Below are 14,946 nucleotides of genomic sequence, written 5' to 3'. Positions count from 1 at the left end.
CGAAGTATTATAAAACTGACATTTTTTTTTAAGATTATTGTAGACTGTTAAATAATGCTAATGGAGTGTGTATAGTGAAAGAGTGGAATGGTATTGTGCACACATAAAAAATTGAGTAGTGTGAGATGTGTTTGGTTACAAAGTGTTAAATATTATGTTCTTCTCTGGTTTAGGTGAAAACCACAAGCAGGTTTCCTGTATTAGATGCTTTTTTTAATCTCTCAGTGAAATTGGAATTTTTTTGTGACCTAACACCCCCCCCCCCTTACCAGCTATATAAACTGAAGAGGGAGGTGATATCTGCACTAATACCATGCTCCTGACCATCAATATCTTCATCATTCTCTTCAACATCATCATCAGCAGTCATGATCTCTCATTCTCTCCTGCTGGTTCTCACCTGCCTTCAGTCCTTCACAAGGGCCCAGAGTAAGATATTATTATTATTATTATTATTATTATTATTATTATTATTATTATTATTATTATTATTATTATTATTATTATTATTATCAGTAGTAGTATTAAACCCCTGGTTTATACTGATGCTGAATTTACTAAAAAGCTGATCAGGTTTCTGTAAATAAGCAGCATTAATAAACCACTGTGTGTTTGTCACAATGTTACAGTAAAATACTGAGTGATGTGGTGGTGTGATGAAGCAGAGTTACTGTTACACTGTAAAGATAAGGACTGTTCTGTAACAGAATGTCCACAAGTGTTTTGTTCTCTTATACACAACAATATTTCAATATTTCAAAAGTTATTTATTTATTTATTTGTTTGTTTATTTATTTATTTATTTATTTATTTATTTATTTATTTATTGTCTTAAAGAAATATGTTATGTAGGTTTAAAGTTACATTTAATGTCGGTGAAACATGTTAGTTCCTGTTGTTGATTCTACAATCATAAATAGTTCGTTTGGACTCATTTTCCTATTCCTATTTAATAAAATGACAAAAAATCAATTAATGTTACATTAATGTCTCCCTAGTGAAAATCTCACATTTTAATCAGTTTATGTGTCCCATCTGCTGTACACGTCCTTGTAAACAAGCTGTTACTATAGAAACAAATAAGTACATTAATATAAACCTGCACTACAGTCAGAGCTTCTGTTATAGAAAATTAATCAACACCTTCTGACCAATCAGAGTCCAGAACTCAACTGTGACATAATACAGTTTAATAACTACAATAATCTCCATCTGATACTAGATATAAAATAGTCTAATATTTTCTTATTGAACATTTAATCACAGAACTAAATGTAGAAATGTTTTCACACAGATGCAGATGGACCAGATCAGTGCTGTACCAAGTTTCTGACACAACCACTCCCTGTAAGTATCATTACAGCTTGTAAAGTGACAGAGCTTCAGTGTGCAAAACCTGGAGTCATGTAAGTTTTCAGTCCCTTGTTTATTTTTAATGAATGATACATTTTTGTATTTTCAATTCTATAAATTCTTTATGTTTATGTGTAATAGAACTGAACTTGGTACTGAATCTAACTTATAAATCTTATACTGTATATTAATCTAACTTTATAATATCTTGGACTTTTGGGGCGTGTCAGAGTGTCTGATTTTCTGATTTTATTACAGTTTCACACTGATGTAAATCTTCTCTGTCCTCTACAGCTTTACTCTACAGGACGGTCGTCATGTGTGTGCAGATCCCAGCTTCAAGTGGGTGAAGCATCACATGTACAGAATTGACCAGCGTTTAATAGTCTGAACAAACCTACAGAGAATTTAAATCCTCTTTTCATTAATAAATAATGAATAATTATTTTATGGACTTTTTCCATAATCAGACATTATGATTAAAGCTTTCTGTTATAAACTTAAATATAATCTGATTTTATTTTACAGACTGTTAACATGAATTCATTTACTTTTTATTTACATTTCTCTGTTTTAAAAGAAAATCATGTTGGATGCATTCAAATATTTAACAAGTTTATATAGTGACATTAATATACTGATATATGTAACATACACACACATGACTGATCAGCAGTGTTGTGCTTGTTACTAAAAAAATAGTAACTAGTTACAGTTAATAGTTACTTCATTCAAAAAGTAACTCAATTACGTTATTGATTACTTTCACCAAAAAGTAACAGTTGCTGTTAAAAGTAACTTTTTAGTTAATTTTTTAAAGAACGTTCTTTAATGTTCCTATTAATGCCCTTTTATGCATTATGGTCTATACAAACACAAAACCAGACATCCCAAGTATCCCGGATGTTCCGGGAGTCTCCCGCATATTGATAGCGGCTCCCTGATGCCCGCAAATTAGTTACAATCTCCCGGAATCTAGAGCGAGCGAGCAAGAGCGCGCATGCGCGACAGAGACAAGTATTAGATATCTATGGTATTCAAGTATGTGCTTCAAACCTTGTAGCGCATGGTAGAGAGGGAGGGGGCCAATCCTGATTGGCCTGTTTCGGTAAGTCAACCAATCAATTGTCAGTGTGGGCAGGCTATAGCCCATGTGTTTCGGAATTACTGCCGCACATACATGAATAAACGGAAACACGCCCACAGCGCATCTTCTTCGTGTTTACAGGTTGGCATCCACCAATCCTACAATGCGTCGCTGCTGTAAACACGTTAGTCTGTAGGCTACACTTCAGCCTAAATTAATTAATTAAAGAAAGTAACGAGTAAAACACCATATAGTAACGATAACGCAGTTTGTATAGACCATAAAAGTAACGCGTTACAATTAACGCGTTTCTGCCCAACACTGCTGATCAGTGTGTTTGTTTTTTCTCACATGTATAGCTTCCTGTTCTGCTGCAAAATCGATTTGTTTCTGTCTTCATGCAGTCTTACATCATATATTTCTCTTTCTCTGTTAAAATCATTTTTTTATGTAAAATAATCTGAATAATACTTACTTTTTACAATTCTTGATTTTTTCTTTCTTTCTCTCTTACTAGTGATTTGAATTGTTACAAAATAGTAGAAGAATGAAGGTCAATAAATAATCAGTGTATTGTGAGATGTTTGTTTGTGGTTAATGCACACAGTGGTCAGTATGCTATAGCTGCATTATAACAATCTTCAAAGTACAACCCCAAACAGCCCCATCTGCCCCGGCCCTCGCAAACATATTTAACATAAATTATAACTGGTTGCCTAGTAGTACAAACACACATTTTCTGTTCTTCCACAAATAAGTGCTAAGATGATGTATTTATGCTTTAGGACATTTGATGAGATCTGCATCACTGCCTGGTTTGGTAACAGCACCGCTGGCAACGTAAAGCTCTAAAAAGGGTCGTGCGGCCTGCCAGCCACATTGTTGGAGGTCAGCTTCTCTCCCTCCAGGATATCTACACAAGGCGGTGTATAAGAAAAGCCCGGAGGATCATCAGTGACTCCAGCCAGCCGTCCCACAGACTGCTCTCTCTGCTCCCCTCAGGAAGACGTCTCCGCAGCTTCCGATACTGCACCAGTCGACTGAGGGATAGCTTCTTCCCTCAGGCTATCAGACTAACACAGTCACAACTAATACACCCTACAGCATACTTTTACAATATGGTATGCCACACACTGCACCTTAACTTCGGACTATCCACTGGACTATACACTCACACTGCACTAGACACACTGGACTATACATACACACTGCATTTAATACTATAATCCATCTGTTACCAATACAGTAGATACCATCCGATGCACATCCATGCCACTTCTGTACCTGTACAATCTGTTTTGCACCTTATAGTATTTTATATAATATTTACACATACAATCTGTACCTGCACAATCTGTTTTGACTTAGCGAAACAGCCCAGCTTTTCATGATTTTCGCCTAAATGACATACCCAACTAAAAAGTGGTCATATACTGTACTTTGACACTCAGGGGTGAAGTCAAAGGTGGATTTTATATGAATTTTTTTCTACAGACATGTCTGTGCGTTTTTGTTTTGCTTGTTTATTTGTCTACTGTATAACTTTGTATAAAAAGACTGCATGCTGAATTTAAAAGGCCTATAACATAGGGAACCCCTCTGCCTAGAAACCTAATGTGACAAAAGGCCTGAAACCTGACACCCTGAGGCGTGAGAGTGAGAAAGTTCGAGAATTGCACAATAAAAGATTTGCTCACGCCTCTACTGCGCACCCCTCCCCTACCAGATGTGTCATGTTGCATCTCATTGGAATCGTCTCCTTATTGGCTAAAGAGGTAGGAGAGTCTGATTGGCTCATGAGAGGACTTGTTTGATTCGATAGACTCTGGGCTACAAACATGACACCCAAGTGTAGTTTTATAAGCCTCCAATGAGAAGTGAGACCTGAAAGAATGAACGGGAAGTGAACTATTGTTTACAGTTTTCGGTCAGAAACGTAATTATTGTGAGGCGAGCAAAGGCACTCGTTTTGGATTAAAAGGCTTGGATATTCCATTTTCTTGGACTCTTGGGGATTTATGAGAAATATTTGTTTTGGTAAATATTACCCCAGTGAAGAAAGGGAAGAGTTTAAATTTCATCAAAATTTCAATAAATTTCACATGCTGTTGTGCAAATGGAATAGTCAACAGGTGGAAATTATAAACCTTGCTGTGGCAAGGTTTGCTGTGTCTGTCAGCATAGTGTCCAGAGCATGGAGGCGCTACCAGGAGACAGGCCAGTACATCAGATGCGGAGGAGGCTGTAGGAGGGCAACAACCCAGCAGCATGACCACTACCTCCTCCTTTGTGCAAGGAGGAACAGGAGGAGCACTGCCACAGCCCTGCAAAATTACCTCCAGCAGGCAACTGTGCAAGTGTCTGCTCAAGCAGTCAGAAACAGACTCCACGAGGGTGGTATGAGGGCCCGACTTGCACATAGGGGGGGTTGTGCTTACAACCCAACACCGGGCAGGACGTTTGGCATTTGCCAGAGAACATCAAGATTGGCAAATTCGCCACTGGCGCCATGTGCTTTTTACAGATAAAAGCAGGTTCACACTGAGCACATGTGACAGACATGACAGAGTCTGGAGATGACGTGGAGAAAGTTCTGCTGCCTGCAACATCTTCCAGCATGACCAGTTTGGCAGTGGGTCAGTAATGGTGTGGGGTCGCATTTCTTTGGACCTCCGTGTGCTCACCAGAGGTAGCCTGACTGCCATTAGGTACCGAGATGAGATCCTCAGACCCCTTGTGAGACCATATGCCAGTGCGGTTGTCCTGGCTTCCTCCTAATGCAAGACAATGCTAGACCTCATGTGGCTAGAGTGTGTCAGTAGTTCCTGCAACATGAAGGCACTGTCAGTAGTTCCTGCAACTCGAAGGCACTGATCCCCAGACCTGACTCCAATTCAGCACATCTGAGACATCATGTCCCGCTCCACATTGCACCACAGACTGTCCAGGAGTTGGCAGATGCTTTAGTCCAGGTCTGGGAGGAGATCTTTCAGGAGACCATCTGCCACCTCCTCAGGAGCATGCCCAGGCGTTGTAGGGAGGTCATACAGGCACGTCGAGACCACACACACCACTGAGCCTCATTTTGACTTATTTTAAGGACATTACGTGAAAGTTTGATCAGCCTGTAGTGTGTTTTACCACTTAAATTTTGAGTGTGACTCCAAATCCAGACCTACATGGGTTAATAAATTTGATTTTCATTGATAATTTTTATGTGATTTTATTGTCAGCACATTCAACTATGTAAAGAACAAAGTATTTAATGAGACTATTTCATTCATTCAGATCTAGGATGTGCTGCTTAAGTGTTCCCTTTATTTTTTTGAGCAGTGTGTGTGTATATATACGACCAGGACGAAACCCGCATTGTTCCTCCTGAATCCGAGGTTCGACTATCGGCCGAATTCTCCTCTCCAGTACCCTGGCGTAGACTTTTCCGGGGAGGCTGAGGAGTGTGATCCCCCTGTAGTTGGAACACACCCTCCGGTCCCCCTTCTTAAACAGAGGGACCACCACCCCAGTCTGCCAGTCCAGAGGCACTGTCCCCAACCTCCACACGATGTTGCAGAGGCGTGTCAACCAAGACAGCCCCACAACATCCAGAGACTTGAGGTACTCAGGGCGGATCTCATCCACCCCTGGTGCCTTGCCACTGAGGAGCTTCTCAACTACCTCAGTGACCTCAGATTACGGAATCGAAGAGTCCACATCTGAGCCCCCACCCTCTGCTTCCTCAGTGGAAGACATGTCGGTGGGGTTGAGGAGAACCTCGTAGTATTCCTTGCACCATCCGAGGATGTCCCCAGGAGAAGTCAGCAGATTCCCACTCCCACTGTAAACAGTGTGGGCAGGGCACTGCTTCCCCCTCCTGAGGCGCCGGACGGTTTGCCAGAATTTCTTCGAGGCCAACCGATAGTCCTTCTCCATGGCCTCACCGAACTCCTCCCAGACCCGAGTTTTTGCCTCCGTGACCACCCGGCTGAAGCTCACTTGGCCCTTCGGTACCTATCAGCTGCTTCGGGAGTCCCCCGAGCCAACCAGGCTCGATAGGACTCCTTCTTCAGCTTGACGGCATCCCTTACTTCCAGGGTCCACCACTGGGTTCGGGGATTGCCACCACAACAGGCATCGGAGACCTTATGGCCACAGCTCCGAGTGGCCGCATCGACAATGGAGGTGGAGAACATGGTCCTCTCAGACTCAATGTCTCCATCCTCCCTCGGGATCTGGTTGAAGCTCTGCTGTGGGAGTTGAAGGTCTCTCTGATCAGAGACTCTGTCAAACGTACGTTTGGGTCACAGTACGTTTGGGTCTGCCAAGTCTGTCCAGCTTCTTCCCCCGCCATCGGATCCAACTCACCATCAGGTGGTGATTTATTTAGTTGACAGCTCCGCCCCTCTCTTTACCCGAGTGTCCAAGACATACAGCCGGAGGTCAGATGAAACAACCACAAAGTTGATCATCGACCTCCGACCTAGGGTGTCCTGGTGCCATGTGTACTGATGGACATCCTTATGCTTGAACATGGTGTTCGTTATGGACAAACTGTGAATAGCACAGAAGTCCAATAACAGAACACCACTCGGGTTCAGGTCGGGGGGGGGGGGGTGTTCCTCCCAATCACGCCCCTCCAGGTGTCACTGTCACTGCCCACATGAGCGTTGAAGTCCCCCGGTAGAAAGACTGAGTCCCCGGTCGGAGCACTTTCTAGCACGCCTTCCAGAGACACCAAGAAGGTCGGGTACTCTACACTGCCATTTGGCCCGTAAGCACAAATAACCGTGAGAGACCTATCCCCGACCCGAAGGCACAGGGACCCTCTCGCTCCAGAGTAGTAGAGAGTACATATATATATATATATATATATATATATATATATATATATATATATATATATATATATATATATATATATACTGATCTGCAAATCCCACGCCAACCTGCCAGACGGATCCCTCAGCCAAATATTAATGCACATCCAGGTCAAGGTCACTTTGGGGTCAAGGTCTGGAGTCTTTCTCCCATAAATTTTATTATTTCTCTCTTATAGTGATTTGAATTGTCACATAATAAATTCTAATTATAAATCAAATATAAATATATTAATTTATTTTTAAACAAATAAAAAAATCACTGAATTATGAGATGTGTTTGTGGTTTATGCAGAAGTTCACATTATCAAAATGTGTGTTTTTATTTAGACTAACTGGTACAGAAATATACATATAGATAGAAAAAAAATATTCTAGGAATTAAAGAGAACTAAAAACAGAATGTAGTTTAAATAGATGATAGAATGAGTTTCCTGTGGTGTTTTTCTGTGCAACATACAAATAGCCAAAGAAGAAAATTTACATTTTATTTCTAATTTATTTTAATGGCATGTGATTATTTTTTATGAAAGAGAAAGAGAGAAAAGGAACAAACAGAAGGGTGTAGAGTCTAATGATAATGTGTAAGATTTAATAAACAGTTTTGGCCACAGTTCACAGACAACAATCACCGATCATTATATCACAAACTGTCCGTTTTAGAGAAAATAAAAGAATCGACTTATTTGTGCGCTTCATGAAAAGAAATGAACTGATTTGATTAAAAGACACAGAATTCCCATCATGTGTGTACTCTCTATACTTCCTGAGCAGCAGCACCCTCAAGTGGTGGTTCCATGCAGTAAAAATGATCATGACCGCTGACGCTGTGGTTATGAAAAACTTTGTTGTCTCCTCCACCAGAGGGAGCCATTGCCCGAGTTTTACCCACTTCCATGTCAAAGGACACTTCCTGGATTTAGGGTTTTTAAACCACACGACCATTAACCATTAACCATTTGTTTCTGACTGATTTTCTGTGTTTTTGCTGATTTTGTCTAAATAAATCTGCTAATGGGTCCCACTCCTAGTATATTAGTGTCTGTGGTGGTATAGTGCTAGTATGCTTGTATCTAGAGCGATACAGTGGTAGTCTATTAGCATCTACGTTGCTATTGTGTTAGTATAATAGTATCTCTTGTGATATTGTGCTATTATAGTGTATAGTACCATATTTTATATAACTATAAATATTTATAGTACTTTTGTTTTAACTGGGGTTTTGATCTATGCCGAAGAACTTACTTCTGCTGTTCAAGTGCTGCAAATCATAAGCAGCATGTGGACAGAATGGCTGGAATGTCACTGGGGCCCAACCAACCCAAAAGGAAGCATCATGAATTGGTGTAACCCAAAGTTAAACTCCTCTCTGGAATTACTGTTTCCAAAGCACAGGTTCACAAATTCACCGACTGGCATTTGCAAAGTACCACACAACACATGCAAACATTACTGTGAATAAACTCTCCGTGATATTGTTTAGTGTTTTATCCTGTGCCATGCCATTTGATTATGGGTAGCTGACTAGAGTAACAATTCCAAATAGCTCATATGGGCCAACAATTGGGTAGTTTCTGACTGTGTTTAAACATCTTACATCCCTGGAAACCCTTTTGTCCCCAAAGATTAGTGGATAAGTGAGATGAGGACTAATTTCCACCTCCACTGTATGTTTTTGTCCCTGAAATTGAATACAGAAGGATATTTGTGGATATCCCTGTGTGCATACCTGACCTTCACAAAATGTATAGTGCCTCCCTTTGAAACACATGTTGGTCAATTGATGTTTGGTTACATCCTGAATTTATCAATGTATGCTATACACCACCCTGGAAACTTAATGGTATAAGTTATATCAGGACATACACCGCCCCTTGCGGTGTTGGGGATCAAGACCATGGCCCCCCAAAACCATCAGGTGGCTGTGATCCTGGAACACCAGCACATCAGCCCAGGTCTTATCCCCACTCCCAAGGCTTGGTAATCAGCAATCTAAGGGGGATAGACATGAATGGGAAAGGAAAGGGGGTGGGAATGGGTTTGGTGCACTGGCTTCAGAGAAATTGGCCACTGTTTACATGATATAGGGAAGGGGGAGGGCAGAAAGAAAGAAGGAAAGCACAAACATTTTACAGTAAAGAGGAAGAGTGGCTGAGCTTGCTGCGCCAGCGTGTGGTTACTCTTTTGCTTTATACTTTACTTCAGATCTAGAGTATTCTAGATTCACCAGATAGCACGGACAGCAGGCAGGCAACCCATTATGCGCCGGACCCACCTCACACTTCTGTGGCATGCTCAGAGAGGTCCACAAACACCCCCAGGACTTCCTGTGCTGCCATCTTCATCAGTGTGATGTGGGCCCACAGAGGCTGCTTCAGGAGTACTTGCCATCTTTCCAGGATCTGACACACCAGCCACCCCTCTGCCTGGGCTTGGAGCAGGGCTTGAAAGTGCTGTTCCTGCTGTGTATGCAGCTCAAGGAGGGTTAGTTGTTGTGTTTGGTGATGGATTTCACACACGACTTCTTGTTGTTCAGCTCTCTGTCCCATGGCTCTTGTCTTTACTCCTAATTTATCAAGTCTCCTGCTCTTTGCTTTGCAAAACCAAATTCACCATACAGGTGCAGACCTTTCCCAGGCATTTCTCCTGACTCCACTCACAAACTTACACCTAACCTGGCCTCCACATCCTCAATGGTATCTATGGTAATATATATGATAATATATATATATCACGGAACACACAACACTATTCTTACACATTATTTACTTAAAACACATACTTATTTATAGTTCAATTGCACATTTTTCCACTGTACATACAAACTGTCTATATTATGTATTCGTGTCTATGTCAATACAATTCTGTTACATTGGAGCTTCTGTCATTAAAACAAATTCCTTGTATGTGAAAACGTACATGTAAGTGTTTGCACCCTTCCTGATTTTTTTTATTTTTTACACATGTCACACTGTTAATGTTTCAGATCATCAAACAGATTTAAATATTAGTCAAAGATAACTTAAGTAAACACAACATATAGTTTTTTATGAATGTTTTTATTATTAAAACAAAATCCAAAGCTACATGTTTTCGCTATTTCTGGATAATGGCTCTCACTGTGGTTCACTGGAGTCTTAAAGCTTTAGAAATGGCTTTATAACCTTTTCCAGACTGATAGATCTTACTTACTTTCTCATTTTTTCCTGAATTTCTATAGATCTCGGCATGATGTTTAGCTTTTGAGGATATTTTGGTCTACTTCACTTTGTCAGTCAGGTCTAATTTAAGTGATTTCTTGATTGCAAACAGGTGTGGCATGGATGGGGAGACAAAGACACAAATAGAAACAAGGACGTTGTCATCACGAGATTAAGAATTGGACATACTGCACTAAACTATAATCTCTTTAGAAAAGGAAAGCATGAATCGGGTGAATGTGCGAAGTGTGTGGAATTGGAAACAGTGAGGCACATACTATTTAAGTGTCCTGCATATGAAAGGGACAGATTTCAGTTATATTAGGAATTAGGGTGGATAGGAGGGGACAATATTTCCACTTGTGAGTATGGGCAATCGAGAACTCAAGAATTGTTATTTAAATATCTAAAAGATACAGGAACGATAGATAGATTTTTTTTCTCTCTCTTTCACCTCCCCTCTTCTTTCCTTTCTGTGTTCACTCCACACTCCAGATCAGTAGGTGGCGGTAATGCACCTTTTCGTTGGCCTGCCAAACCACCATAAAACACCACAAGAAGAAGAAGAAGAAGAAGAAGAAGAAGAAGAAGAGACAAAGAAGAACAATCATTGGTTATAGACTGTCCGTTTTAGAGAAAATCATTTGGGAGCCGAAGGAATAAACTCTTACTTCATTCAACTTAGATTCAATTAAAGTAGACTGAATGCTTCCTGAGCAGCAGCGCCCCAAGTGGTGGTTCTATTCAGTAAAAAGGATCATGACAATGTGGATCTGAAAACTCAAGGAAGTTCTCAAAATGGGGACACATTTCAAATGGGCAGTCCCTGTGAATGAACAGTTACTATACAGTAGAAACAATAATGTTTCATGGTAATACATTTCTGTGTGATTTATGTGATAGCGTGCTAATTACTGTAATCTTTGCATTACCACATGACCCCAACACACATGCACACGCACACTCACGTTGACCATGAACCACCTTTTCTCTCTCAGTTGTTCATTCATATTCATTTCAGTACTTTTCTGTTTGCTATCTTGACATATCTGATTTTTTTTCTGACTTTTGAAAAGCTACTTTTTAAAAACTTCATGCTAATAATTAGTTATAATATGGAATAAAAAATCACTATGATTTGTCTTTAATCCAAAAAAACTAACATTCAGCTTTGATAATCATTTATCCAAACTTTTGTAAACAATATATTTTATGTACCTTTCTAACTTAAATAAACCTTTGTGTAACTTTGGAGGCTGTGTCTGTATTGTGTAATGTGGTGTGTTGTTTAACATAAGATCTGAGTTCGGACTTTTTATTGTTTCACTCCAGTAAAACTGCATTCATTTTTATCTATAAAATTTTGTGCATTGATGTAAGTTTAGCTGTGTTAAAGTGTTAAAGTCATTTTAAAGTCGTGTTAAAGTTGTGTTAAAGTCTGCACAGATCTGTCTCACTTTACCCGCAGCTGGATTTCCTGTGCAAGACGTGTGTGGTTTCTCAGTCAAGATAAAACATTTTCACCCTTTAAGCTAAACCACACTCTACAGATCATATCATATTCTGATCATAGGATCTGTGGTGATCTCTGCAAAAAGAGAATTGTGCTCATATCATCATCACCTTCATCATCATCATCATCATCATCATCATCATCATCACCATCACCAGTCAAGTTCTCTCCTGGTTCTTGCATGCCATCAAATCCTCACAATGGCAATGATAATGTTCACTGCCTTTATTCATAGTTTTCTGAACCTAATATTATATTGGTTGTAATGATGCTGAAGATACACACAGCAATATGGATATGTACCTGCCAATGGTCCAAGTTCAGACCCATACACTCTATTCCACTCGTCCAGCTGTACATCCTCAATGGTATCTATGGTAATATATATGATAATATATATATATATATCACGGAACACACAACACTATTCTTACACATTATTTACTTAAAACACATACTTATTTATAGTTCAATTGCACATTTTTCCACTGTACATACAAACTGTCTATATTATGTATTCGTGTCTATGTCAATACAATTCTGTTACATTGGAGCTTCTGTCATTAAAACAAATTCCTTGTATGTGAAAACGTACATGTAAGTGTTTGCACCCTTCCTGATTTTTTTTATTTTTTACACATGTCACACTGTTAATGTTTCAGATCATCAAACAGATTTAAATATTAGTCAAAGATAACTTAAGTAAACACAACATATAGTTTTTTATGAATGTTTTTATTATTAAAACAAAATCCAAAGCTACATGTTTTCGCTATTTCTGGATAATGGCTCTCACTGTGGTTCACTGGAGTCTTAAAGCTTTAGAAATGGCTTTATAACCTTTTCCAGACTGATAGATCTTACTTACTTTCTCATTTTTTCCTGAATTTCTATAGATCTCGGCATGATGTTTAGCTTTTGAGGATATTTTGGTCTACTTCACTTTGTCAGTCAGGTCTAATTTAAGTGATTTCTTGATTGCAAACAGGTGTGGCATGGATGGGGAGACAAAGACACAAATAGAAACAAGGACGTTGTCATCACGAGATTAAGAATTGGACATACTGCACTAAACTATAATCTCTTTAGAAAAGGAAAGCATGAATCGGGTGAATGTGCGAAGTGTGTGGAATTGGAAACAGTGAGGCACATACTATTTAAGTGTCCTGCATATGAAAGGGACAGATTTCAGTTATATTAGGAATTAGGGTGGATAGGAGGGGACAATATTTCCACTTGTGAGTATGGGCAATCGAGAACTCAAGAATTGTTATTTAAATATCTAAAAGATACAGGAACGATAGATAGATTTTTTTTCTCTCTCTTTCACCTCCCCTCTTCTTTCCTTTCTGTGTTCACTCCACACTCCAGATCAGTAGGTGGCGGTAATGCACCTTTTCGTTGGCCTGCCAAACCACCATAAAACACCACAAGAAGAAGAAGAAGAAGAAGAAGAAGAGACAAAGAAGAACAATCATTGGTTATAGACTGTCCGTTTTAGAGAAAATCATTTGGGAGCCGAAGGAATAAACTCTTACTTCATTCAACTTAGATTCAATTAAAGTAGACTGAATGCTTCCTGAGCAGCAGCGCCCCAAGTGGTGGTTCTATTCAGTAAAAAGGATCATGACAATGTGGATCTGAAAACTCAAGGAAGTTCTCAAAATGGGGACACATTTCAAATGGGCAGTCCCTGTGAATGAACAGTTACTATACAGTAGAAACAATAATGTTTCATGGTAATACATTTCTGTGTGATTTATGTGATAGCGTGCTAATTACTGTAATCTTTGCATTACCACATGACCCCAACACACATGCACACGCACACACACGTTGACCATGAACCACCTTTTCTCTCTCAGTTGTTCATTCATATTCATTTCAGTACTTTTCTGTTTGCTATCTTGACATATCTGATTTTTTTTCTGACTTTTGAAAAGCTACTTTTTAAAAACTTCATGCTAATAATTAGTTATAATATGGAATAAAAAATCACTATGATTTGTCTTTAATCCAAAAAAACTAACATTCAGCTTTGATAATCATCCAAACTTTTGTAAACAATATATTTTATGTACCTTTCTAACTTAAATAAACCTTTGTGTAACTTTGGAGGCTGTGTCTGTATTGTGTAATGTGGTGTGTTGTTTAACATAAGATCTGAGTTCGGACTTTTTATTGTTTCACTCCAGTAAAACTGCATTCATTTTTATCTATAAAATTTTGTGCATTGATGTAAGTTTAGCTGTGTTAAAGTGTTAAAGTCATTTTAAAGTCGTGTTAAAGTTGTGTTAAAGTCTGCACAGATCTGTCTCACTTTACCCGCAGCTGGATTTCCTGTGCAAGACGTGTGTGGTTTCTCAGTCAAGATAAAACATTTTCACCCTTTAAGCTAAACCACACTCTACAGATCATATCATATTCTGATCATAGGATCTGTGGTGATCTCTGCAAAAAGAGAATTGTGCTCATATCATCATCACCTTCATCATCATCATCATCATCATCATCATCATCATCATCATCATCATCACCAGTCAAGTTCTCTCCTGGTTCTTGCATGCCATCAAATCCTCACAATGGCAATGATAATGTTCACTGCCTTTATTCATAGTTTTCTGAACCTAATATTATATTGGTTGTAATGATGCTGAAGATACACACAGCAATATGGATATGTACCTGCCAATGGTCCAAGTTCAGACCCATACACTCTATTCCACTCGTGAAGCTGTACATTTCTTTCGGTGAGTCCTGCTGGTTTCAGCAATCTTAGAAAATGACTCAGATGCTGCAAGAGCTGCACATCATAAGTGGCATGTGAACGGACAATCGTGCTCATAAGTGGCTAGTTAGTTCTTTTTGGTTGGTTGGAGCCCCAGTGATTTACTAGCCACTTATTAGCATAATCTGTTC

At 39.3% G+C, this 14,946-nt stretch overlaps 1 protein-coding gene across 1 annotated transcript; it reads left to right on the top strand.

Annotated features, from left to right (window-relative positions):
- Positions 1–325: 325 nt before the first annotated feature.
- On the top strand, positions 326–2,808 carry LOC125140716 (C-C motif chemokine 3-like). Its single transcript, XM_047810005.1, has 3 exons — positions 326–429; positions 1,295–1,406; positions 1,648–2,808. The coding sequence occupies exons 1-3, from the start codon at positions 369–371 to the stop codon at positions 1,742–1,744; spliced, it is 270 nt and encodes an 89-aa protein (XP_047665961.1). The 5' UTR covers positions 326–368; the 3' UTR covers positions 1,745–2,808.
- Positions 2,809–14,946: the final 12,138 nt, after the last annotated feature.

Source organism: Tachysurus fulvidraco, chromosome 1 (assembly GCF_022655615.1).
Source record: "Tachysurus fulvidraco isolate hzauxx_2018 chromosome 1, HZAU_PFXX_2.0, whole genome shotgun sequence".
NCBI classification, from domain to species: Eukaryota; Metazoa; Chordata; class Actinopteri; order Siluriformes; family Bagridae; genus Tachysurus; species Tachysurus fulvidraco.
Note: the sequence above shows the minus strand (reverse complement) of the source record. Positions and strands in the feature narration are given on the sequence as shown.